The sequence below is a fragment of the Augochlora pura genome, chromosome 8, assembly GCF_028453695.1.
Source record: "Augochlora pura isolate Apur16 chromosome 8, APUR_v2.2.1, whole genome shotgun sequence".
Classification (NCBI taxonomy): domain Eukaryota; kingdom Metazoa; phylum Arthropoda; class Insecta; order Hymenoptera; family Halictidae; genus Augochlora; species Augochlora pura.
Window position 1 is genome coordinate 1,007,689 of NC_135779.1, and position 25,645 is coordinate 1,033,333.

The 25,645-nt window shown below is 49.1% G+C and overlaps 1 protein-coding gene across 7 annotated transcripts in view; it reads left to right on the forward strand.

The window, feature by feature from the left end:
• Sarm (sterile alpha and armadillo motif) overlaps window positions 1-25,645 on the forward strand; it is a 110,619-nt gene that overhangs the window by 57,881 nt on the left and 27,093 nt on the right. For 3 of the 7 annotated variants that reach the window (XM_078188569.1, XM_078188570.1, XM_078188571.1), the window contains exon 2: window positions 9,759-9,848. The exons of 3 other annotated variants lie outside the window; for them this stretch is intronic. In XM_078188569.1, coding sequence (XP_078044695.1) covers window positions 9,759-9,848 — 90 coding nt within the window. Of the gene's footprint in view, window positions 1-9,758; window positions 9,849-22,291; window positions 22,406-25,645 lie in introns of those variants that run through there. One more of the 7 variants, XM_078188572.1, reaches the window with a different exon arrangement.

Here is a 25,645-nt window from a genome sequence, read left to right on the forward strand (position 1 = left end):
TGGCGGCCATTTGAATTTTTGAAGGGATTTTAGCCCACTTCTGGTCCGGGTCGGGGAGGTATCGAGTCAAAGAAATGGCCATAAGTCGGTTTAAAAAAATCGTACAGGGATGAACCTTGGCTCGTTTTAAAGCTAATACTATATGCAATCAAGTAGTTTTAGTCCTGATTTAGAAAAAAAATTTATCGATCCACCCACGATTTTTCAAAGTTGAGCATTGAGATAAGTAGAATGAGCAGTCAGAATGACAAAGAAAGTGTTAAAGTGACCAGGAGCTTTATATTGAGCGCAAGCGCTAGCTCATTCGGACCAGGCTACAAGTTAGCCTATGCCGACGATGTTGGGGCGATAAACCACTGATAAGAGAGGTACTCGCACACCTGGAACGTGTGCGCGTTAGGCAGGGAAAACCCCCCGTCACCCGTTAGGGATCATCCGAGGAGAAGACCGTCCCAGAGAGGGAAGTGACCCACTTAGCCTGCAATCACCCTTTCGGGTTCTTGGAGGCGCGACGTTACCAGCGGGGGCCACGAGGAGGCGGGGTCACCAGCGCGAGGCTCGGTCTCTTGCGGGTCCATGCGATTGCTCCGATGGAAAATTAAGCCGCCTCGACACACTATAAGTATAGTGCCCGCGAGGTCTCGGCGGCTATGACAAAGAAAGTTGAATAATATCAATTCTAATACAAAAATAGATTCATAGACATTATCAATTAATTAATCGCTCAATTGTTTGTAGAAACCCCGAGCGCCGAGTTCGCACTTACAGTGTCAGTGACCTGTAGTGTCAAGCGAGAGCATTTCTACGGCTTTGGTCTCGAGACAATCACTTCGAAATCATTGTTGCAAAGCTCTGTTATCACTCCTTCAATTTGCAGAAAATAAAATCTTTTCCTCCCCGAATTTCGCGCAATTTTTCCACAATTTCGCGAGCATCGCTCTGGCTGGATCGAAGCGGCGCGAGCGTGATCTTGTTTTTCCGGACGCGAGCGGATCCGGCGACGGGAAACCTTTTTTTAGGTAAAGAGATCGGGAACGGGGTTTAACAAACTCCAAGCTGGTTTCAGGTTACGTAAGCCATCGGCAGTCCGCGGCAGAAGATTACCAGACGCGGCCGGTCGAAATAACTTGGCGACGCGCCAGAAAACCAGCGAAAAACACCCGGCCACCGGCACCCAATGCGCCGCGCGGCTCGCGCCCATTCTTTCCGTCGACGTCGTCGAAACGGACGACGGTAGTAGCATTGGTGGTGGCTGGGTCGCGACGGTGGTCCGTTGGTTATTTGGACGGTCACGTTCACGGCCGGACACAGGAAATCGTCGGGGATTCTCCCGAACGCGACGCAGATCGTCCGTTTTCTGTTCCTGGTTATGTTCCCTCGGGCTGCTGCGAATATATTCTGTTGCGACCGATACGCATTTGTCGTCGGTTCTTAACACAGTCTTTGCATCGCCAAATCCATTAGTGAAATTATTTTATTATGTTTTACTATTTTACCTCTGATCCGGAGTCGCGAGACGTCCATCTAAATTCGCGCGAAGAAACAACGCGAGAATTTCTACCATGTCATTAAAAATTGCGTCGATTCTGGAGCAATACAGTTCTTCGTTCGCACAGTCTTTGCGGCTGGCCTTCCGACCATTCCAAGAAGAAAAATGATCGCCTTGCTAAAACGAGATGCAAGCCGCTTCGACACGTTTTATCCATAGCAAAGCATAATTTCAGCGGGGATCTAGACGCTGTCTATAAAATCGTCGACCACGTTCGATGATACACGAATCGACGAAGACGCGTGTCGGTAAATTGACTTACGCGTTTCCGACGCGGTGAATTTACTTTCCGTTACTTTTCTGAGAACCGAGTGTCCGCGGCGAATTTCATGAATATCGTCGCAGCCGTCTTCTCTCGGAAGGAAAAACAAACCGATCGAGAAAGAGAGAAAGAGGGAGAGAGAGGTAGAGACAGAGCGAAAGCTCTCGCGTCCAATTTTTCTGACGTCAACGGCAGCCGTCGTCGTTGTATTCGTCGTGGCCGGCGAGAAGCTCTGGCTGGTCCCGCGCGCTCGCTGCACTCGTCGGCTGTCTTCGAACCGGTCGAATATAGGTCCGCTTAAATATAGACCGGAGAGAGAGAGAGAGAGAGAGGAGCGTTTCTGTCGCGGCCGCGAAATTCCGCCTGGCTCCCTTCTCATTAGTCTCTCGTTCCTCGCGATTCATTATTTCCTCCTGGCCGCGGCTTTATCACCGCCGTTCAACGGATCCCTCGTCGCCCTGCGATCGAACAGACGTCTCCGCGAGAGCCTCCGAAACCCGGCAAACCGCGGAAAATTCGGGAAACTTTGCGATCTATATCAGCTCGCTAAATTCGGCTGTTCTCCAACGAAACTCGCCGATGATCTAGGATCGTCGATTGCCGGCACGGTGGCTACCTAATAAACGTCTTGAAGTCTTTTTTAACCCTTTGCAGTCGGAGCCGTTTTAACTGGAAATCGAAAACATTCGTTCAAATTTACAGTGCTTGCATTTTACATAACTTGAAGTATTTTATACGTAATGAAATTGCATTTTGAGACTGACAAAAAATTAGAAAATAATATTAAGATAAAAATTATTTTGAAACGTGGCATAATCATTTTTAGCGGCGCTTTAGAAACGCCACCCAATCGTAAAGAGTCAAGACGTCCATTTTACATTCATTTTAGGTCTGTAGGTCTTACAAAATTGACGCCTTCAAGACGTCTTATTTCAGACGTTAAAGGAACTTTTCGCTTTTAAAACTTCTTAAAACGACATCCCCTAACAGACGTCTTTCACACAGCTTAAGGACGTCTCGATCTGTAACACAAGACGTGTCCAGGCTGTCCTTAGTACGTAAAGACATTCGAGACGTCTTAAAGATGTCTTTGTGCCATCCGGGCACAAGTCCTCGATGCGGCGGCGGGTAAGTCCCCGAAAAGAAAGGCGACGAATTCGTGAGCGGTCGGCGGTGGTGCTGTCGGTCTCCCAACTCTCGGCAATTTAGTACCAGTTACACTTAACGAGCTGTCGCTTGATTGTCTCAACGAGCCAGACCTCTCCCCCCCCCCTCCTTCCTCCCTTTTTCTCTGCTCACCTCGAAAGGAGGGCCGCGAAATAGAAAAAGAAAACGAGCAGAGCCGGAGTCGGAGAAAAGGAGAGAGACCCGCGGAGCGGAGTCGAAGAGAGAGAGAGACAGAAGACGGGGCGAAGCAGGCGAGCAAGCGGGCTCGAGGAGAGGAGAGGAGAGGAGAGATTGCAGAAGGAGAGAGTAAGCGAGCAAGCCGCCCACAGAGAGCGGATGCTGGGTCGACAGGGTCACCTCGCTGGCAAAATGAATCTTTTATGCCTCGCGCGCTCGCTTTTACGGCGTCCACGGCTCTCCCGGCTCTCTGTTTCTTTTTTCAAGCCGGACCAGACGGTAAACGATTAACCCGCGCCTCGTCGATTCCGCTCGGGCCGAGCCGCGACGCGCCCCGCGAGAGTCCACCGAATTCGCTTCGTTTTCGCGCTGTAAACTCCGCCACCAAGGACTGCGAGCTTCGCGCGGATTCCTCGGGAACTGCCTCTCTAAACCATTACCATTATCTACTGTTGCCGATGATGCCAGCCTTCTTTCCTACGGTAGCACCTCGATGGAGGTCTTGTAAAATTAATGACTGAGAAATCTATGGTCACGGTACACTAATGCGACGAAGATAGTCATAAAAAGGAGGCTTTCCACTTGAAAATGGGTTTTGAGCCATCTCTGTACGATCATTCTGGACAAAATGGCGGCCATTTGAATTTTCGAAGGGATTTTAGCCTACTTATGGACCGGGTCGTGGAGGTATTGAGTCAAAGAAATGGCCATAACTTGGTTAAAAAAAATCGTACAGGGATGAACCTTGGCTCGTTTTAAAGCTATAACTATATGCAATCACGTAGTTTTAGTCCTGATTTAGAAAAAAATTTATCGATTCTCCCACGACTTTTCAAAGTTGAACATTGATATGATCGATGTTGTTTCAAAAGTATCCTTGCTTTGCGGGAACGCAATACAATATGAAGCAAATGGAAATTTCGTGAGGATTAAAATATCAAATTAAAATGAATTTAACACGGTGAAAGTAAGCCCCGCGCGAAATAGCGAGCGAGCGAGCAAGTGAAAGGCGCGCCGAAGACGCTCGCAGCTTGCATCCTCCCCGCGAGGAGGAGACATTGATATTAATGCCGCTTTAACGATCACGAAACATCCATTTAATGAAAGCGATCGTCGCGTGCCACGGGCTACCCTCTTATTCAATTTATCACCGCGCCGTCGCGTTGGTTTTCGATCCCACCATTTACGGACCCGTCGCCGTCGCCTCGCCTCGTACACTCGATTCTACGCCCGCGAATAAAAAACCCGGACCCGAAATAGAATTACGTGACAAATGCCCGTTACCCGGGATCCTCTTCTTCGTCTCCGCAAATTAGTCCGTCCACTTTTTTAACGCCTCGTTCCACGGTATACCGTAACAGACTTTAACAATTTAGACTGTAACAATTTATTTCGTCGGCAGGTCACAAAATCGTTTTCAGCGAAGATCAGCAAGAATTATTTTATCGACAGAGAAAATATTGCAATTAATTAAGTTGCTTTAACTATTATATGTGGGAATTTTAATGGTCGATTGTCGGCACTGAATATCGCAACGTTGCCGAACAATATATGCAAATGCGTGCAACTTTATACAAAGCGGCAGGAGGGGTTTGCTCGCAAGCAATTCGAGAGCAGTCGCGGGCGCTGTGGTATTTCCAGAGGAGAAGAGCATGTCCGGCCGACGACGCGGGGCGGTGTCTCGGGGCAGAAACCGGTGGTTTCCGGCGCTCGTGGATCGCCCGGAAGCGACGGAATAATTCGAGCAAACAATTCGTGGAACTCGCGGTCGGAATGAGGAGAGGCGCAGAAAAGCCCGCGCCGCGCTTGCCGGAGACTTTCACAAAAGCCGCGTGTCGACGTCGAACCGGATGCGTTTAATCTGCGGCCGTAAAGCGACGCGGAGGAGACGCCCTTTCCCTCTTGCTCCATCTCCCTCGCCATTCTCTCTCTCTCTCTCTCTCTCTTTCTCTCTCTTGTTAGCGTTCTCTCTCTCTCGTCGCCGTCCTCTCTTCGGAAAGAAAACGAGCGCCACACAATAGTAATTACCCGGCCAGATGAGCCGACCGAACAGCTTGCGGATGAATGAGCCGACGAGAAGAACGAGGGAGAAATTATTTACGCGGTCGGTGGCGCGGTGATCCCATTAAATAATCGGCCAGTTGGGAGATAAGGAGAGAGAGAGAGAGAGAGAGACCGGCAAGCACGATATTTGTTCAACGACGTCAACGAATTACGTAAAGTTCAGCGTCGAAGGACTGGCAGACACGCTGTCGTTCTCTTCGCTTTTGTCGTCGCGGCTAATCGCGTATTCCGGTCGGCAGCCGCGGCCGTCCCGTCACCCTCTCCGAGGGAATAACTTGACGCGCGTTTTCCTTCGATGACACAAGTCATCGGCATCGCGCTCTTTGCAATCTCGTCGCCGCCTCTCGCACGTTCCTGACGCCGGACGCTCCCCGACGCGCTCGGCAAATATCGTTTTTAACCTCGCGGCGAATGCTTCTTCTTGGCTGAGAAAAATATTTTTCGGTGCTGCGAAGATGCCGTAACGTGTTCTGAAAGTTTCGAGAGGATTCGTTTGATACTTTTGCAGAAAAAAATTCGAGAACGTCGCTCTGATTTTAGAGTAAGAGTTTCGAGGTGAATGTACCTTTCCGCGCTGTAGAAATATTAGTTTCAGTAGGATGATGATCTAGCTGAAACAAATATGGTTCGATAGTTTAAGGACGGTGCGAGGAGTCCTAAAAATTTCGAGACAGTCGGTCTGCTAGTGTGTTTGATAAAAATTCCAGAAAGAGCCAGACGGCATACGAAGTCTCCAAATCTGAACTGCGATCTATTCGTCCTCCTGCATCGTGTTCCCGACGGATTCCTCGCTTCTTATAGGTCGCTTCCTGTATGGAAATCCTTCTGCAGACTCTGCTGAAGAAGTTGTCATAGCTTAGCATCTCATTATATCTTCATAAACACGTTCGAACGGCGTTCGAAGCGAGAAGGTCCCTCGAACTGGTCGCGAAGACGAAGACCGTGAGAGGAAACGTAAACACGTGAACGAATAGGACCTCTGACCGAGCCGAAGAAGTCCGCGAGAGTTGAGAATCCTCTTGGCCAAAGGAATTCGAGAACAGTCCGGCCGCAGAAGAGAGGCCGTCGATACACGTCGAGCGTTCACGCGGCAGGCGCGATATCTCCCACTCGGCCCGACGCGTAATCAGCCCGCGGCGAGTTCGCGCGACCGGTTTCCTCTTCGGCGTCGGGTGTCGCGCGTTCTATTCCTGCGCGCCTCGTGTTTCTGTTGTCGTAGAAATGTCACGCAGACCGCGGGGCCTGTTCGCCGCGGCGCAAAGAAAACCGCGTAAGCAGCTGCTCGAGAGAGAGAGAGAGAGAGAGAGAGAGAGAGAGAGAGAAACGCGCGACAGCTCGGCGTCGCGACGCGCGCGATTCATCTGGAGAACCGGCCGGGAGGACGATGGGCGCACACGGGTTTATGGGAGTCGCCGGGACGGTAAGATTACACGGTCTCGCCGTAGAGACAATGGAAGAGCCCCGAGATTACGGTGTTCGTGGTGGCACACGTGTGTCGGTCGATGCCTCGACGGCAAGATGATACGTTTCGCGATGCGCTGAGACGCGAGAATCTCGGAGCGCGAGGTGCATAGGTCACCTATTCGCGCGGCTGCCACGCCGCCGCGGACGGATAATGCGAGTCTCGTTGGCCGGCAAATTCGAGAGGCGCATTGTCTCGTTTACGATCCGATGGGCCGGCGAGCTGCGGGCTCTTTTCGTTGAAAGCCTCGACCAGCTTTTCTTCGAACACGCGGCGTATCACGGAGCGTATTGCTGCTCATTTTCTTGCTGTGCCATCTTTACGACGGTTGGAATGGCCTACGAATATCATAGAAACATTACGTATTAACCCCTTATATATTATTAATTTCTATTACGTCGAAGTAATAATAAATTCTTCTGTTATCAGAGTATAGAGAGAAAAGTACATACAGACAATAAAAGAAACAAAAACTGTCTGGTACTATTGTTAAAAATATTCGCCACCTCGCCGCAGCCGGCAGATATTTCTGTAATTTACGGTGTCCGACAAAGTCGCGCCAGTTAGCCGCAATTGATACGGAAAACAGCGGCTAATAGCCCCGTCCTTGGCCAATGGAAAGAATCGTTTATCGCGACGTTTAGATCTCGGTTGGCAACGACCGAAACGGTCCGGTATCCGCTCGTTAGGCGGTTAATTAGCATCAGGCTGGGCGAGCCCGACTAATTACAATTTCTTCTTTCTTTCCTGTTCGTGTCCACCTGAGAAGCCTTTTGGCCGCGCTACCTGCCCTCTGAACCGCTCTTGTACGACCGCTCGTTCCTCCTCGACGTCCACCGGAAGCTACCGTACACGTTTTACGTAACCCGTTCGTCTTCTTTCCGTAATTTCAGCGTCTTTAACTCCGCTCTCTCTCTTTCCGGTGTTTCTTCCGACGTTTTTTCTCTTCGTTTTCGTCCGACGTTAATGAACAGACGATACTCTCGACGGTTTCGGCGAGTCAATTAAGCGCGAGACAATTGCCGCGCCTCCAGTTTAGTTGGACGCGAAGCGCCGCGCTTTTTCCGACGGTTTACGAGCCGGAACAATTGGACACGGTTTCGCAAACGGTTTTACGAGCCGTTCAATTAGAGGTTTCCTCCGCGAATTCCCCTTCGCCGACAGATGCGCTGTGTGCCTCTTCCATCGCTTGGAAAGGCGCTCACGACGCTGCTGCGCATACTACGTGATCAGCGAAATCACAGGTGGCCATTTTTACTCTGGCACCATCATCGTCACCCCCGCGTCGTTATCCCGCGATTCGCAAATCAGTTCCGCGATGCTAATAAATTCGTTCGCCTATCTTCCTTACAGTAATCGATACAAAAAAGATTCGTACTTTACATAAAGGCGAAACGATGTTGCGCTTATTCGACGTGCACAGTTACTTTGAATTTTGCTGAATCTTCAATGCTGAATCATATTCGCAATAACGCGACCCGTTATAGCGTTACAAGAGGTACCGTTTTATTTTTTATCTTCCACAATTTTTCCTGTCAGGAAATTCTCGAAAAGAATATGACTCGTTAGAATAAATCGAAGGTCTCCTAGACTTTGCAAGCCTGCTGGAAAAAGGCATTTTCGTGTCGCAGTAAATCGTATTCAAAAAGACTTCGATGCATTTGAATAAATCGAAGGCTCGTCGTCGACCTGTTTCGCGGCTATCGCGGAGAACATTGTAGCCGGCAATGGATTCCCGCGAATATTGCCCGGGGTTACTTTATCAACGGGTATTGACTGGCGGCGATATGAAAACGAGCGATTCCGTGACCGCGATGCCGTCCCGTTAGCACCGCTTCCGCGCTCCCCCTCCCTCTCCGTACCTTCGCGGAGATGCACTCGAATGCAGAAACCCGTGTGACGCAATCGAGCGCGCGATCGCGGTCATTTACATCGCAGTTTACAGGTCTCTCGTTCCCCTCCCGCGAACTCCCCGTCTCCTCTCTGTTGGCCTCGAGACTCGCAGGTTGATAATCCGCTCGAGTGGCGCCGCTGCTGATTAGCGACGCCCACGCCCGTGCACCCTTTCTGCTGGACTTCGGCTGTCGTCTCTTCACTGGCGAACGAAAACTTCTCTGGACACATTCGAAATTTCGATGGTCGAAAGCAAAGTTGCATGTGCAAAGCATAATTGCAATTTAATCTAGTTACATACAAATCACTGCTCCTCAATATTGCAGCACGAATGGATAAAAATTGGTCACACTTTGAGTGACGATAACTCCGCGAAAAATCGTCGTAGGATGATGAAATTTTTTTATATTGTAGCTTGAAACCTCTACTTTAAAATAGTGTCACGTAAATTGGCACTACATGCAAAGACCGACCGGCATCTTTTTTGTAATGCATATCCGATAACGCCAATTTAGGCGACACGTGCCAAACATGCAAGGGTTACTTCAAAGTACTGTAACTTTGTGAAAAAAAATCGCAGCCAGGTCTCTCTTTTTTTAAATTAACGGGGAAGGATCGAATTTTTTTAACCTGTAAACGGCGTTTTCGAAAAAAAATTTATAGGACCTGGGCATTTCGTTGAACTCGGCAATGTCCAGTACGATAGACAAGGTCTCGAATTTAAAGGGTTACATTAGCTAGGATGCATCAAAGTTAAAATTCAGATATACTATCTTAAAATAGAAGCTTCAAGCTTCAATTTGAAAGAAACCTCGTCCTCCTGCGACGATTCTGCTCGGAGTTATCGTCGGTCGAAGTTGACCAATTTTCAGAGTGCTTTAATTTGTCGTCGCGGCAGAAAAAGATCAGAATAAATAACGAAGGTAGAAGCAAACAGTCCGGTTCCAAACATAAAAGCAACGTCGTGCCCGACAATGTTTAGGAGGTCTCATAATTTCGTGCACGATCGCGTGACGATTTCACGAAGGACGAGAGACGCGCGCGGGCTGTGTGGGCGTATCGACACGGTCGTAATTAAATCTGCGAGGCCCGTGGCGCCTTGCTCGCGTCCCTCGTGCTTGTAATTTCGAATGGCCCTCTTCTTTAAATCGCGCCTAACCGGGCCTTGTCTCTTTGTGTTTCAGGTGAGTCCGCCCGTTCGGGATTTCCATTTGAATCGTCGCGCGACGACCAACGAGCGACGAGAGCGTCGCCCGGCCGAGAGGAACGCGCAGGTAGGCACGTTCCGGTCGTTCTTTCGTGAAACCCTGACACAGGACGGGACAAGTCGAGCCTACAACAATGCAGTCTCATTTCCATAACATTTTCTACCGTGCCAGAAAACAGGACGTTTTCCCCGTTCGCGAGAACAACACGCTGGTTTCCGAATATTCGAACTTAGCGTCGAACCGGAAATGTTGTTCTTGGAATGGTGGTCGACTTAACCCTTTTGCCGAAGTTAGACTCATATTGACGATTCCTAGAAATAAGTTTAAAAGTCAAGTGCAAATATTCTGTTTTTATTAAAGTTGGAATTCTGTTATTTTCTCCACAACCCCTTTGCGGTCGAATGGCGACTCTCAGGCGCCTCTAAAAATTATCACGAGACGTTTTAAAACAATCAATTTACTAATATTTAAAAAATCGTTATGAATAAATATCAACGGAAAGAACCGGACGATGTTGGCAGCCGCGCGACGATATTCCATCGCTTATGGTCGACCGAACGTTAACGGGTCGCGTTAGAAAAATGTGACGGTAGCCGCGAGCGCCGTGTTTGTTCGCATCGCGCACCGTCTGGCCATCCTAACGGTGCAGCGATCGTTAGTCCGATCATGCTGTCCCTAGGATCGCCGCGACGCGAGAACGCGACTTTCACGGGCCTGCCGATGACTCACGTGTGTCGCCGCGAAACCAACACAACGCGCGCCAAACTTCTTTCTTTTTCGCGTTCCCTTAGCGAGCATCCGAACCAGAATAGTCCCGAAACTGTCCCTCCCCTTTTACGAGCCGCGGGTTCTTATGCTCCTCTCGGAGACCTTAAACCGATTGATCTTACCGATCTTCCTTTACGATCCATCGATCTCGTCGCTGGATTTAGATTTCATCGAGGGCTGAATAATCGTAGCACGGCAATGCGAATTGGCGACTATAAATTTTATAAATAAAATAGCGGAGAGTGAAGACGAAGTTTAACCATTTCGGTAGGAGCACTCTGTCTACCGTGACACTTTTGCTGCCGTGACAATTTTGCGACAATTTATATAAAATCTTAAGAGGTATTTCTACAAAATTTTGTTATTTATAACGATCGTCGCACGGAGGCCAAATATATCCGGCACTCGTCCACTCAGGTCATCAGATTTCAGCTCGTACCGAAAGGGTTGAACCACAGTGCTCCACAGCACTGAAATGCCAACACGTATAGAATCACCATAGAAATCTGTAGAAAAGATCTTTGAAAATCGTCGAGCACCGTGGCTAAGCGCCGCGGCTATAAAAATGACGCCGGCCTGGCGTCACCGGGCACCGATTGGCGCGCAGTCGACGGTCGTCGTCGCGGTCGTGTACGAAGCAGCGGCAGCCGTGTTGTCCAGGCTACGTCTACTGACCCAAAGGTGAGAAAAAGGAAAGGGGGGCTGTCGATGACCGCGCTCGCGCGTCTGGAATTCCTCCGTGAGTCATCGGCATCCGCCAAAGGGGCCGGACCCCGGTATGGGAACTGGGAACTCGCGCGCGCCCCGTTCCAGAGGCCCCCTTGTCCACCACCTCCTTCTCCTCCTTCTCGTCTTTCCAACGTCTCCGTGCACAATCCGTCGTGACTCAACCGAATTTCTCGTTACTGGACCACCCGTACCCCCCGAATTCCTGATCCAGATCGGACACGCGAGCAATCGGGACGCGAGACCAAAGAATAATATTCTCGGCGATTAATTCCGTGATCTCGTGTACGGTGATCCTGTATCCTGGAAGATCATCGTCTCAGAGGATTAAAGGACATTAAAATATTAAATCCAATGCATAAAACAATCTAGAGATACCAAGTCGACAAATTACCAAATTATACCTTGCCTTAGGTCTTCGAGTCCACCATCTTGTATTTCCAATATGCCGGCGATAAAACGTCTTTTATTCCAGTTGATCTGCTACCTTCTTGTTTAGTCTGCAGGTTATTTCTGATACCATATGATCCAAATCCCAGACCGCCGTTCAAGATCTTAAAAGATCTGGTCGAGTAAACCATTAACTTCAACACCCGAATGATTTTCTATAGAAAATTCGAGCAGTCACAGTCACAATTAAATAGAATAGCGTTGAAAAGGCTCGGCGTCAAAGTTCTCGTCGCCCAGTCAACAAATCCTCGCCTCCGTATCCTCGATATTAAAAGATCCCAGGCTGTCTTTTACTCTCGGATCAATAGGGATCTATTTTCGAAGCTCCGGACTTCGAAGATGCGGGTCCGACAGTCGGCGAAGCGTAGAGTTCTTTGGACGTCGATCCGAGAGAATGTTAGGGCGGATAGATCGATCGTAAATTTCACGGATTATCCGGCACGGGATTCCTCGGGGATCGAGCGAGATGTTAGGGGATCGAGCGTGATCCTCGGCGTCGCGTTTTGTTAAGGGTCGTCGACCCTTCTCAGTCGAGAGAGGATGGAGTCTCTCGAAGGCGGAAAGAAGAGCCGAGCGGGCGCACGCATTACGCGCTCTTGATAACGCACAATGCGATGCGATAGAAGAGCACGTGGCTCTCGGTATCGTAACGCACGGCCTTGAACTTCCTCCTCGAATGATTCACGGCTCGTCCATTCATCCGGCGCGGCGCGGTTCGTTCATGCTGCGAGCGCGCACTCGGTCACGCTTACGCGGAAAACCATCGGGACTGTGCGAAACAATGTGAAAACTACGCTGTCGCTTCGTTTGGTGAACAGACTCTCCATTGAAACGAGGACATTTTTAATCGGTCACGTTTCTCTCACTCTTTTCAATGAATTACCAACTTGGACGTCGGATTTAAACCCTTGCGCCGAAAGCCATTTTATCTGTAAATCCGAAATCATTTTTCCAAGTTACAGTATTTCTTTTTTATTCGACCAGTTATATTTTATATAAAGATTATTTTTGAATTTAATATAATAACTTTCGTGTGTCTCAAAGTCACCACTCGAGCGCAAAGGGTTAGCGCAATATGCTCGGATGGGGGACTACTTTCGGTACAAATTTAATTTTTAAAAATTAGATCACATATTCGAGAGTACCCCTTTGAAATCACAAAAGTCCTCGTTAAATATTTGCTAGCAAAACCTTATTGTTAATTTTTAAAATATAAAATGCTTCTTAAGAGAATTGAATTCTCGTTGAATCCTTCCAGCAGCGCGAGTCAAGCTCGATCAGTGACATCGCGCGAGACGCGTCGACCGACGTAAATAAATTATTGCCCGACGTATTACGTTGTTGCATAATTGTACGTGCTCGTCGATACGTCGGAAAAATGTTTGTCAAGCTGTCTCTCGCACCGTTCGTTCCTGGTCAAAGGGGTTCCAAGAATTAACACGTTATTTTTCTCTTGTCGGTTAAGACACACACGCACGTAAGTCGGCGGGATTACGTCAGACGATTGTGCAACGAGTTATTGCATAAATAGAGCATTGTGTGTAATCTAGAATGGGTGACACAAGTAACCGGGAATTCCGCGAATACCTTATTACGAAGCGTTCGATAAGCGTTTCCGGCTGTCCGATGATTCTTCCTGAATCCGACAATAGCACGACGAATAACACTATTAATGATACTTTTTAATTACAATATACTATAATTTTTAATCGTATCTTCTCTTTACGATTAATTATTCCAGAGCCCCCAAATTACTCGTCGATCATTTTCACTGTAGAGAATTCTACGATTCCTCCCAAAAACTTGCACGATTTTCCTTTATGGCAAAGTCCAGGACCGCTATGGTGCTCGTTGAAAATTTTTAATAACTTTGTTTATCAACCAGACGAATCCTTTCTTACAATGACAGAAAAAATGCACATAAAATTCAACAACAACAAAAAAGAAATTAAAGAAAAAAAAGAAAAAGGAAGCCAAAAAATATATAAAAATTCGAAGTTCTTTTTCTTTTCCTATTCTTGTAAAATCGATTCTATTCTTCGATCCACGAATGTATTCACCTTCGCTGATCTCTGCACAAAGAGGAACATCCGCGTAATTGGTAGCGACGTAGTCGTAATCGTGGATGACTAATGCCGTCACTACCCAGCGTGATAATAGTATCTGTAATCGGTGTTCCCTCGGCCGCGGCACGATCGTTACGAATTTTCAGAGCCGGTGTGATAGCGTGACGGACGTCGCACCGCAGACCCGTTTCTCGGTGATTCATCGATCTCCTCCGCGGCACGGATCCGCCTCACCTCTCCTCTCGATCTCGATCCCGCCTCGCTGAGGCACGCGCGCCGCCGTGACTCACCGATCCAGACTCTCGTGACTCTGATCACCTGCCTGCCGGATCGTGAGACCCGAATTTCGATCGCTCAGCCTGCAACCCTTCTCACGCGAGGCCACGCGAAATGATCCAAATTCCAAAATAATCCCCGTTCCTCCTTGATCTTCAAGAATTTTTTGTCGGAACAGCATCGATCGAATCGAAGCGAATTATTTTTTAATGCAAAGCTGTATCCTTTAACTACTGTACAGTATTTTTTTTATCTAATTTTCTTGATTGTTTGCTAGAGAAAAAAAATTTGGAACGATGGACCTCTACTTTAATTTAAGATTCGATTTAGATTCGATTCTGTTACGATTTAGTTTCGAGGCTCGTTGCGGTTCCACCAGGTTCATAAATTCGTGGAAAATGTTCTCGGTGAAAAGGTTACTTCGAAGATGAGATCGATCGGAGTGCGCGTGGGTCGATAGACGCGTTCTCGGCCGAGCGTTTCTCGGACTCCGTTGGTTATGCAATGTTTCTAGCTATCGGGAAAGAAGGAAGCCGAGAGAGTGGTGGTCCGCGCGCTCTTCGGTGTGTCCGGCACGCGCGTGTATTTTCAGTCGGTTGCGTCAACCGGGGGACTATTTGACAGCGATCGAGGAACTGCAGGGGAAGAGCGCGAACAATCGTGTCGGTACGTAAGGCGCCATAAATAGTGGGCGTGATACAAAGCACCACCGTCGTTATCGCGCTCGCTCCGGAGAAAACCACGTGTCTTGAGTGGCTCGATAACAGCCCGTGAATCATCCTCGAGTGTCCCGCGGCTCGTGAGAAAGAATGCCGAACGGGGGACCGGTCCCGCCAAAACGAATCGTGTCGCGAATAGAAACTGCGGGATCGACGCGCGAAGTTGACCAACATTATGCTGACAAGCATAATCAAACGAACGTTTCCAGCGATTCTCGTTTCGAAGCGCTCGCATTTTCGTTTTTGGTATCTTGGATCTTTTCAGTCGGTAGTTTAACCCAATACACCCACCATTGTCCTTTTACACAAATATATATTGAAATTTATCAGAACGTTTTGTTACACGAGGATGAATTATAGATGATTTTTAATCAAATGATCGCTGCATCGCGTGTTTAATTTAGCGTTGACGCCCGATGCATATTACTGACTTACTCGCAGACTATTAGCAAGATATCGAAGCCCGTGCTCGCTTATCTAAATTTCCAGAAGCGACACTCATTGTTTCCGTTTTCCTGTGTTCGAGAAACCATCGGGAAACCCTGGACAACTAATTACCAGCCCATATTCCCCGTACACGCACACGCGGGCGCGTACACAGGACATAGCCAGAGACTGCCAAGAACGAATCACTCGGAACGTTAGCATTTCCTGAAAGCTCGTCCGCCGTGCCGTGAATTTCGCTATCGTTCTTCCTGTTTCGTGAAACCGCCATGCGTCACGACTTTCTAATACGTGCACGCGCGTCATGGTGCCCCATGCGACGCTCCCGCGAGCTTTCTATGAACGTTGGGAGCCCCTCGATTATCGCCGGTTTTTACGTAATCGCGCGAGCATCGAGGAACCGGAGAAGATCTTTCCGGAGAGGAAGGGCTTCTTCTTAATTAAACATACTTAATTAGTCCCGCGCTGGGACCGTTAAGCCCACTGTTTAAGCTCGAGTGCGGTTGCATCGGGCTACGCATCGCGTCGGCTGCGGTCGCTCGATTGAAGTGCATTCTCGATTTAGACGCCGCCGACGGCGAGGGCAACGTGCACCTAGGAAGTAGATTTCGCGCGGACGATGACGCGCTATGGTTAATTTGATCTTCAATTGCACGCGTCCCACCGACGGCTGCGCAATTACCTTCGTCCGAGCAATTATCCTCCTTCGCCGACGAAAACGCCGATCATCGGAGCAAATCGATGTTCTCTGCTTCGCCAATCGATAATACCAGTTTCAGTGTTATTATAGGCTTTCGTTCTGGGAAACGGCCCAGTATCAGTATTAAAGTGGATGACACGATTAAGCAACTCGAGTAAAACTAGCTTCATTTGAGGCGACAGAGTGGCCGTGGATCTTCGATTCGCCAATAGTGATCCATGATCGTCCACAAATTTTTCCATCTGTTAAAACATCTTGAAAATAAAATATAACATTGACCCTGAATAGCTGATTAATTGGTTCAGCTAATGGGCCGAGCCCTGGTATGCAGGCCTGAGCCACTCGATCCACTTCATCGATAGAAATCTTCAAATTCCAATTCCCCTTCAGACTTCAATTTTCCTAGCCTTTTTGAAAGTGTAACTCCTACAGCGCTCCAGCAACCATAACAGCAGTTCTCTCCAAAATCTTATCGTACAGGGTCTATAAGACATATATTCAGACGTCATACAGTTGACTTGGATGTTTAATAAATCCTAATTAGTATCGATCGATCGCGCGGGCGTCGACCTCGTAGATCCTAAAACCGGACAAGTGTTCTCGATCAAAGAGCCTCGAATTCGCAGAGTACCTCTCTATACCGAGTTACCCTATACCGAGCTCTCTCGATCCACGGGGATCGAGAGTGATCGTGTATCCTCTTCTCCGACCGCTTCGAGCTATGCGAGGCATCCTAATAGAGGAAGCCCGCGATCTTTAGATCGGCTCGGCTCGACGCGGCGCGGCACAACCAGGTTCGACGCACCGGCCGCTATGCGAAACATCCAGCTCGATTGAACCCGAGCATACTCTAATCTTGAGCCCTTTTAATCATCGTTCCGCGGCCGGCCGGAACGTTATTTACGGCCCCATTAGGCTGCCGGATCGGCGCTGCGTGAACCGTTTCATTATCGCGATATTTCGGCTGGCGAATTCCGCACATTGTTCCGCGCACTTGTCCGCGCTTCGTCGGAGCCCTATTTCGTCTTCGATGGGTGGATATAGCGCTTCTTCCTGCAAAAGAAAATATTCTGCTTAGATCGGTAGAAGAAATTGCGATATAAAAATTCTGAATCGTCTTTGGAGAGTCGTTGATTTAATTATTAATTAAAGACTGATGAATGCTCATTGCAAGATTTGAATCTTCCTTGGATCGTTGTGAAATTATTATGATCTTTTCGTAAGGTAGCTGTTTGGAATAAATTTCTTTTCCAACAATCCACTACTTTCCTTCTTAGACAAAATTATTCTAACATTTTTCATCGTCGAAAGAATGGAGCTTATATTGTATATAATTTTCTAGCAATCGAAATTGCGAGAGCACAGGTTTCGATTTCGATCTTCGATCTGTCCTCGAAAACGCGACCGAGGTTCGTGCAGCGTCGAGAATCGTGACATCCTTGACTCGGAAGTGAGTCACTCTCTCCCAAGAGAGAAAAAGAGAGAGAGCCAGTTACGCCACTCCACCACGACACCTAATCGTCCTTCTCGAGTCCTAGTTCATGGCTCCGAGCGAGATTTCCTCGAACGGTCGATCCGTCCTGACTTTCTGACCTTATGTTTTGCCTTTAAACAGACATAGCTAATTATCTCCGCTATTTATGGTCGCGCAGACAGGCTTCCCAGAAACCGATCGCATCGTTCCGAGCGACAGACATAAATGTCCGCTCTGGGAACGCATTCTTCGTTGCATATATTTTATGCAATATCCGCTAACGGTGAACATCGAACAGTCTCGTAGAATTTCAGATGGAAATCTCCATAAAATAATACGTAAACATGCGGTATGAAATTAGGTTGTCAACAGTGTCAATAAAAAGGCAATAATTCAGCGGTGTTAAAAAAATTTAGTGGCGCAAAGAGAGGAACAAAAGTTTGGCGACGCAACAACAAATTTCAAAATTCGGCGGCACGTGGAGGAAGATAACGGTTCCATAACACGGAGATAAATGCACAAATCAGCGATGCAAGGAAAAATACAAAACTGCGGCGACACGAAAAATCGATAAAAAAGTCCGGTGGCGCGAGCAGGACGTGGATGAGCAGAGGCACGACAAGGTAACAAATCGCAGAGGCGCGAAAAAGGAAGAGAAAACTCTCGAATAAAAAGACGAAAAATTGGTCGCCCTTCTCCGAGAGCGTGAATAGGCAAATCTCGGCACACCTTGCTCCGGGCAGAGGCTCTCGAGCCTAATCGCGGCGAGAATGGCCAATAAAGGTGAGTCAATTAGCGTTTCGAGGAATCTTCCGGGCGGCCGATATGGTTATCTCTATCGTCCGCTGTAACACGCGACCGGTTCGGAATTCTTCCGGAAGCTGTTTCGAGAGGAGAGAGCGTCCCCGGCTGTTCGATAATCGAGGATCGAGGATCGAGAATCGATGCGGTCGCGCGTCGATGGCCGATAAATCGGCAGCCTCGGCTCCCAGCGATCCATTCAGCCGGATGACTCGGCCGCGTGTGCCGTGCACGCTGCGCGCGCGGAGCACAGGGACCGAGAGAGGCATTCACTGGTCCATTCATTGGGCGGTGACGTAATCGAGGATCGTACTATGAATCGTCGGTGAATCGCCGAGCGCACCGCCGAGAAGATGCGTCATGTGCGACGCGCGCCCCCGGAGCAATCCAATTGACATCCTCGCCGCGAACTGAAAGGGTCAAATGCATTTGCGCCAGTGTCACCAGCACCGTCGTCCTTCCCCTGCCCCTCCTCCTCCTCCTCCTCCTCGCGCTTCACGCCGTTTAACCGGACCCGCGGCTCTTATCTCCTGGAAATCGTTTGCCTGCTCCGTGTCGTCATCTTCGATAAAAGCTGATGCGGTACAAAGTCACTGATGCGCCGCCTAAAATAGAGCCGTTCTCTCGAAACCGCCGGCGAAAAATAGAAAACACGCTAGAGTGTTTACCTCCTCAGCCAGCTAGCGTCATAATTGACAAGCTTCACGGAATTCATTCTACCCAATGCGCGAACTATTGGAACGATTTAATGGCAAACAATTGAGCGTGAAGCTAAAACTAGAACCTTCGGATCTACCGTATTAGATACTAGCTTAACTCTTTGGTATCCTAGAAATCCTGGCATCCAATTTGCCGCAATGCAATCGACACGAATTTCAGAGCATGTTCACCTATCGCGATCGTCTGAAAGTGCACTAGTTCCTAGAAACAGTACGAAACGCTCGATCAAAGTCGATCGCCATATATGGGTGTATAGATTAGCGATTGCGCAACGATAATCGCGTTGGATCCGGTTCCGGTCACGTTGATTCGCGCACGCGATCTCAGAAGATCCAGATTTTTGCAGAGACCATTCTTCCCCCTCTTTCCCTGGATCCCACCAGCGGAGGCGCGACGATGAATCATCGATTCCAGGGAAACGGCACCCAGTTGGTTGCCCGTTGTTGGCTCCGATTAGAAGGCGTCCCCTCCACCTGTTCCACCTGCCACGAAGCCGTGCTCGACGATCGGATCGAGCGATCATCGGGGATTATCGTGGATTATTATTGATTAGGAACGCAAACCCGATCGGCGATGCGTCCTCGATCGTGCGCGCTGTCCTGCGCGATCCGCGCGGCGTTCGTGAAGCACGCGCCGCGCCGCGACCGCGACCGCGGCCGCGACGGATCCAGCTGATACCGCTCGTTATCAAACGGGTATTTCTAGCGGCGGGGGATCGAGCGTGCCGCCAGTCATCCGCCACGACTCGCGCGCGCCGGATCTCCACGGTCTCGATCTCGATCTCGATCTCGATCGATCTCACTCTCCCCTCTCTATCTCTCTCTCTCTCTCTAATCTGGGAGGGTTGTTCATGGCACCGATTCCGACAGTGTACGTGACCGGTGAACGTGATTCGCTCCTTTCGGTGAATGGACCGAGTGAACCGATCGACAGTTGCCTGTTACAACGTGTCTGCAAGGTGGCTAACTACCTATCTAACTGTTAACTAGTTCTCTGTGCCGATGTTGACAGGAGTCTCGCGTCGACTTGCATCTGTTAACACGCTGACAGCCGTGTCTACCGGAAACGAGACGCGACTCGCTCCCATTTAGATACGAACGTCGCGTTCAGTCGATGTGAACACCTTTTATTTCGCAGTCGTCCCTCGGATCACTTTCTTTTGTCACGTTTTTAAGGCTGTCACGTTCGCGGACGAGCTGGTGGACGCCGAGAGCTGTGATTTTTGCAATCGATTAGGATAAATGGGGATCGTTCTTACGCTGCATTGGAGTTGGTTAGAGATCTAGACGCTATCTCTGAATAGCAATCGGATTTACTGTTGCCCTGCTTCCAGTACACGATTTTGAAGGTCTGCATATTTTCTATTTAGCGTGACGTTCTTCCGTGGTATTGAATGAGGTACTCAATTGTCAAAGCAATCACGATTTGTTTCGCTGTACAGCGAGAGACAATCTCATCTTACGATGTACCCTTGCAAGCAATGAAAAGTCAAGTGTGAGATGTCATCAGGATAAATTGACCTACTTTTCGCGTCATTGAGAATGCATTTCGTGCCATCGTGCCTTTCGTCTCTGCTCTGTCGTTGGACAATTTTTAAAGTATGAAGTATGAATTGTTTAAACCACGAGGACAAGTCGATTTCTTTATCGTAGTTGAAGCAGTTGTCAAAGCGATTCCGTTTGTCGAACGAGGCGAGCACGGTGGCCGCCGAAACCTAGCCGCCACGCCAGACCCCAATCGCCATGCGGCCGGTCTGGCAGAGACACGCGTGTTCGAAATTAACAGGCGTCGCTGCACTTCCGCGTGGCCGGCTGCATAGAAACACGGCCCGAGGGGAAAACGTGTCTGGAAGCAAACGTGCGTCGCGTCGCGTCGCGTCGTCTCGGAGCTTCTGCCAGCTTCGAAGCGCATTCCTCTCGGCACGCGATCACGCCCATGGCGTTCCCCATACGTGACTTCCCGATCTCCGACCGGAAACGGACGCGCTTCGATTTCCTTCGCGGCGACGGGCGCGCGCGCGCGCGCCGAGAGATCGGGCCGCTCCTATCGAGATCCGAATCCGACCTCATCCTTATCGGGGGCCTCTTCCGACGAATATTATCGGCTGATAACGTATCGAGATAAAAGCGTTTTAAGTGTCTTTAGTCCGAACGCTGCGCGTACACTGCGACGAACCGTCTCTCCTGTCCGCGACGCCGTTCCGCCTATATACGCTTTCATTTTTCTCTACGGATTCCTCGGGAAGCCTGGCAAACGTTCCAACACCGTGTTCTACAGGGTTCCCGGGAATTCTCGGATTTCTCGGGCGTGCCCGCGCCTGTCCGCGCAGTGTCGTTAACACAGGGTTTACGAAACCCGCGAAGCGACGGGTCACCGATTTTTCAGTCGCGATCATCCGGAATGCGTGTACGCGTTGTTTGCCGCGATAACTATGGAAATCAAATTCCTTAAAAATCAGTATAACTATGTTATCGTCGCTTTTAGAAACTACTCGTCTTTAGTGCTCCGTAAATCGAGTAATAATCGAGCCATTTATTTTGCATTTATTTCCATGGCGAGAGGTCGATATCAAAATTCAATTCTTCCAAAAATTGGCTCGAAATTTGTTTAGTCTCACATTTGGCAATTCGTCGAACGGCAGGACATCCAAATGTTCTACAGACATTCTTTCGTGTAGGAGACACTGTTTGAACAGCTGTTCCCCCGATGGTATTGGTAGTATGGAAAGGAACCATAGATAACGGCTGGGAACGAACCTAACCGGTCGATCGGCAGGCACCGACCCGTTCCACCTTCTGCCCCGAACCTTTCTGTCTTTATCTCGGTTTCGTTTGGTCTTCCCAATCTTCTTCCTGCACTTTACGTGAAACTTCCGGCGACCGGATATCTTGCAACTCCGTGCAGCGATAGAACGATCGAACGCTTCTTCGTAGCCTAACTATCTATTTCAAAAACTATTTATCAACACTTTGCATTCGATGGCATTTTAACGATAAATCCAAAATGACCCGCGATATTTCATTTCGAACGACTTATTAACGTGTTATATATTCGTTAGAAAAATTGTATCGTCGAAAAGCGAATGCTTTCAAAATTCAATGATTTTTCCCTCGTTAGAGTGAAGCTCGAATAAAAACCGTGACAAGTTCGAATTCTGTTAGAAAGAGTTCCAACTTCTCACCTGACCGGGTCTGGCCCTCAGAATCCGTCGGAGCATGATCTAAAGATCCTAGCAGTCCCAAAGAAGAAGAGTCGGCTCTCCGCGAGGGATCTATGCGCGGCGAGCCATAAATCATTCGGCGACGAGAAGCGCAACAATCGGATTAGCCGGGTGGAGGTTTTTTTTTTCGCACGGCGTCGAATCGCGAAAGGATTTATGAATGAGCGTGGACAGGGGCTTGAACATGCTGCACAAGCATCGCAGGAGCTCTCTGAGCAGCCTGCTGCACCGAAAGGAGAGAGCCGAGTTCCTGAAATCTGTAAGTAAACCAATCGGCATCGTGGGACCCCGACACATTCCGCAAACACTCGTTATCGAGATCATAAAACGCGCGACGCTCGGTTTCGTTTAATTGCGCGTGTTTTCGCGATGACTGGTCGGACGCGCGGGTCGGCTGACATCATTCGCTGTTTGAGTAGGTGTCGCGGAATTAGAGATTTTGCAAATTAGCGCCGCGCGCACGGGGGATCGCTGATCGATGATCCATCGGCGTCGTTTCCAGTCGCGGCGTGCCTGCATCGAACTCCGTGTTTCCGAAGCGCTGGAAGCGATGTTTCAACAATTAAATCTCGAGACAGCGTCATCCTTCGAGGCAAAAATTTCCTTTAAGAAATCAATAATACACGAGCGAATTAACAACATGCGAATTAACAATAAGCGAATCGGAAAATATATGCGTCTATTATTTTGCCGAGCGTCATCCCACGAGGATTGCGCGATCTATCGCTACACGGTGACGATCTATTAACGCTCGCTCGTCGATCGCGGTGAAAAAAGAAGCTGGCGTAGAATCTATTCAGGAAATAATGGTATCTGGAGCAGCTTCTTCCGCAGCTTATCAGCGGGTTATCAATGCGACAAAACTTCAACGCATCGGCGAACAATACGCGAGGAGATCGGTATCGCTGCGTGACGTTTGATACCGATTGGACTTTGAACTTTCTCGCGAGAACCTCTGCGAACTATGGTACCGATAATCGAGGACGTCACCATTGCTTGCTGCTCCGTTTCCTGTCTCCGTTTCGCGGCCGCGCGTCATCGTGTTTCGCTTGGGAACCGAGATTCGCGGTTGTAATCGTCTATCGTAGCAATCAAAGCGGTGTGTCGCTCGGCTCGTCTCGGACCGGGCTTTTGTCGTCACGATCCCCGTTACAACCACGACGACGTTCGCACGGTGACATCATCGTGCTAAAACTACTCGCGATGTCAGTGGAGAGGAGACACGCGACCACGAAGAGAGGACGCGCGCGCCCTCCTCGCCGTCTGGGGAATCAATGTCGCCCGCGTGCATCCACACGTGTGCATTGGAGAGGTCAGGTTGTGTCTCTCTAACTTGGCCGGGATGACTAATCGGTGTTTACTGTTGTGATGACTGCTTGATTCGCGAGCGCGCGAGCTTTCGCGATCGGTATTTGCGAGACGCCAGGACTATCGCGATCGGATCGTCGCGAGGAGGCGGCGACCGCTTCAAAGAGTCCGTTTTATCAACCTGTGACACCTTTTAACAGGACTCTGAACGATCTAGGAAGCGTCGCCGAGACCATTTTACTCTAATCCGATTTGCCAGATTTAATTTTAATCGATAGATCAATCACAAGGATCGAGAGTTACGTAGGAACTCGTTTCACACATTTTATATCCGAATTCCACGCTGCGGTGTTATACAATTGCGATAGAATCGTTTTCCTGTTTATTTAAAACGATCGAGGAGTATTGTAATCGCAGTTCCATCCGATCGCGACGCTCTTCATGAATATCCTACGAAAGAAGCAGCCGTTGGTGCAAAGAGCAACGTGGAGAATGACTCGATGAAAATGCATAGAATCCGCAGTCCAGCTGTTAGCATGCATATCGAACGTGCTTCTAATTCAAACTCGATTATCGGAGTGCAAGAATCAACGTTACGTGCCTTCCTTTTTCTGACGAATTAAAGAGACCACGGAGAGCCAAGTATCGTCGACTCGTTTATCTTCGACTCGATGAATAAAACCCACGATCGACTTAGTGCACAGTTTTGACGCATGTGCGGTTCATAGTCGGTCATCCAAAAATCTCTGCATCCACGAAGGTCGAAAATAACTTTCTGCGTCGGATCGATGAATCTCCGGGGATCGAAGGATCGTTGGAGGTGTCCGTGGACGATTCTCGACTTCGGGTCACGTTTGTTTTCGGTGAGGCAGCACGATGTCGCATTCCACGGCGGTGTTCCGCCACGGTGACGCAAATCGCCTTCGGAGCGGGTTAACAAACCGCTTCTCGGTAACGATTCGTCTCGACGCGTCCCGGCGCGTCCCGACGCGTCTCGACGCGTCTCGGCGTGGTTTCGTTCGCTGCTTTGCCTGGCCTGGTTCTCGGAATCGTCGAACTGCCTCGCGTGTACTCGACATACCTCCGTCGAAATCGTTGCTCGAAGATGGCTCCGTCGATCCTCCTCCCCTCGGTCTTGTGCAATAGATCGTTCGATTCAACCGACGATTAACCGTGGAAACCGAGTTTAACAGGCCGCGCTTAATGGTCCTTCGAGAATCGAAATGGGGAGCTCCGAAATGGGAACGGACTGCCTTCGCTAATATCGTTTAATCATTTTCTCGAAAGGAAATTAATACCCTTTCGGTGTTGCTTAATTGCACGCGAGGCTGTTAAACGACGCTATGATTCGACGCTAAACTTACCGAGCGCGAAAAACGAGCGACGACTGGTGCTTGCTGATAATATCGAGATTTATCGTATAGAGACCTTTCGCTGTTTTATTACAGCTTCTGCTTAATTCAAGAAATTTATTCAATCGTTTCCTGTGGGAAAATTTTCGCGGGTCTAATAAAACCAAAATAAAACTTTCTCCTCTCGAACCTGACGTTTCTCTAATCGAGCCACCGAGTTATATTAAAACGAAATTTAAACGAAAGAGTGAAGCAGAGCGCCAGCATACGCAACACCGAACGATCGCTCATAATGGAAGATTGTATCTCGAAGCAGACGTTAATAAAATTAACGGTGTTTCGCATCGACGCGCGAAACCCTCTTAAAATCTGTTTCGCAACGGCGCGGAATCAGCATGAAATTATCTCTCGAGGCATGCGCTCGCGATCTCTCGGCGAATTTTACGGGGTAATAACGACAAAGTCGATTATCAATTTCGCAGTTTCGTCACTTTCGCGCGAATCTTTTTCCTCCGAATGAGCGGTGTGCAGCGAATCGGCCAAGAAAGCCAGTCGACGGACGCGCGGTCGATCGAAGGCCGATCAATTAAGATTCATTATCCGGCGACGGCCTTGCCGCGGCGATTCGTTCGGCTAATTAATTTGGCCGGTCTCCCGGCGATCCTTGCCGCTCTCGATCGACGCTGCCAAACAATCGGCGTCGATTCGCAACGCTCCGGCTAATGAGAGTTAATCGTCGCCGCGGCGGTTCTCGCAACCGGCGTCGCCTCTTGCATAAGCCGGTATTGTTGAACGGGCGTATTGTTATGCGGTGCCTCAAACATTTACCGTGAACCACC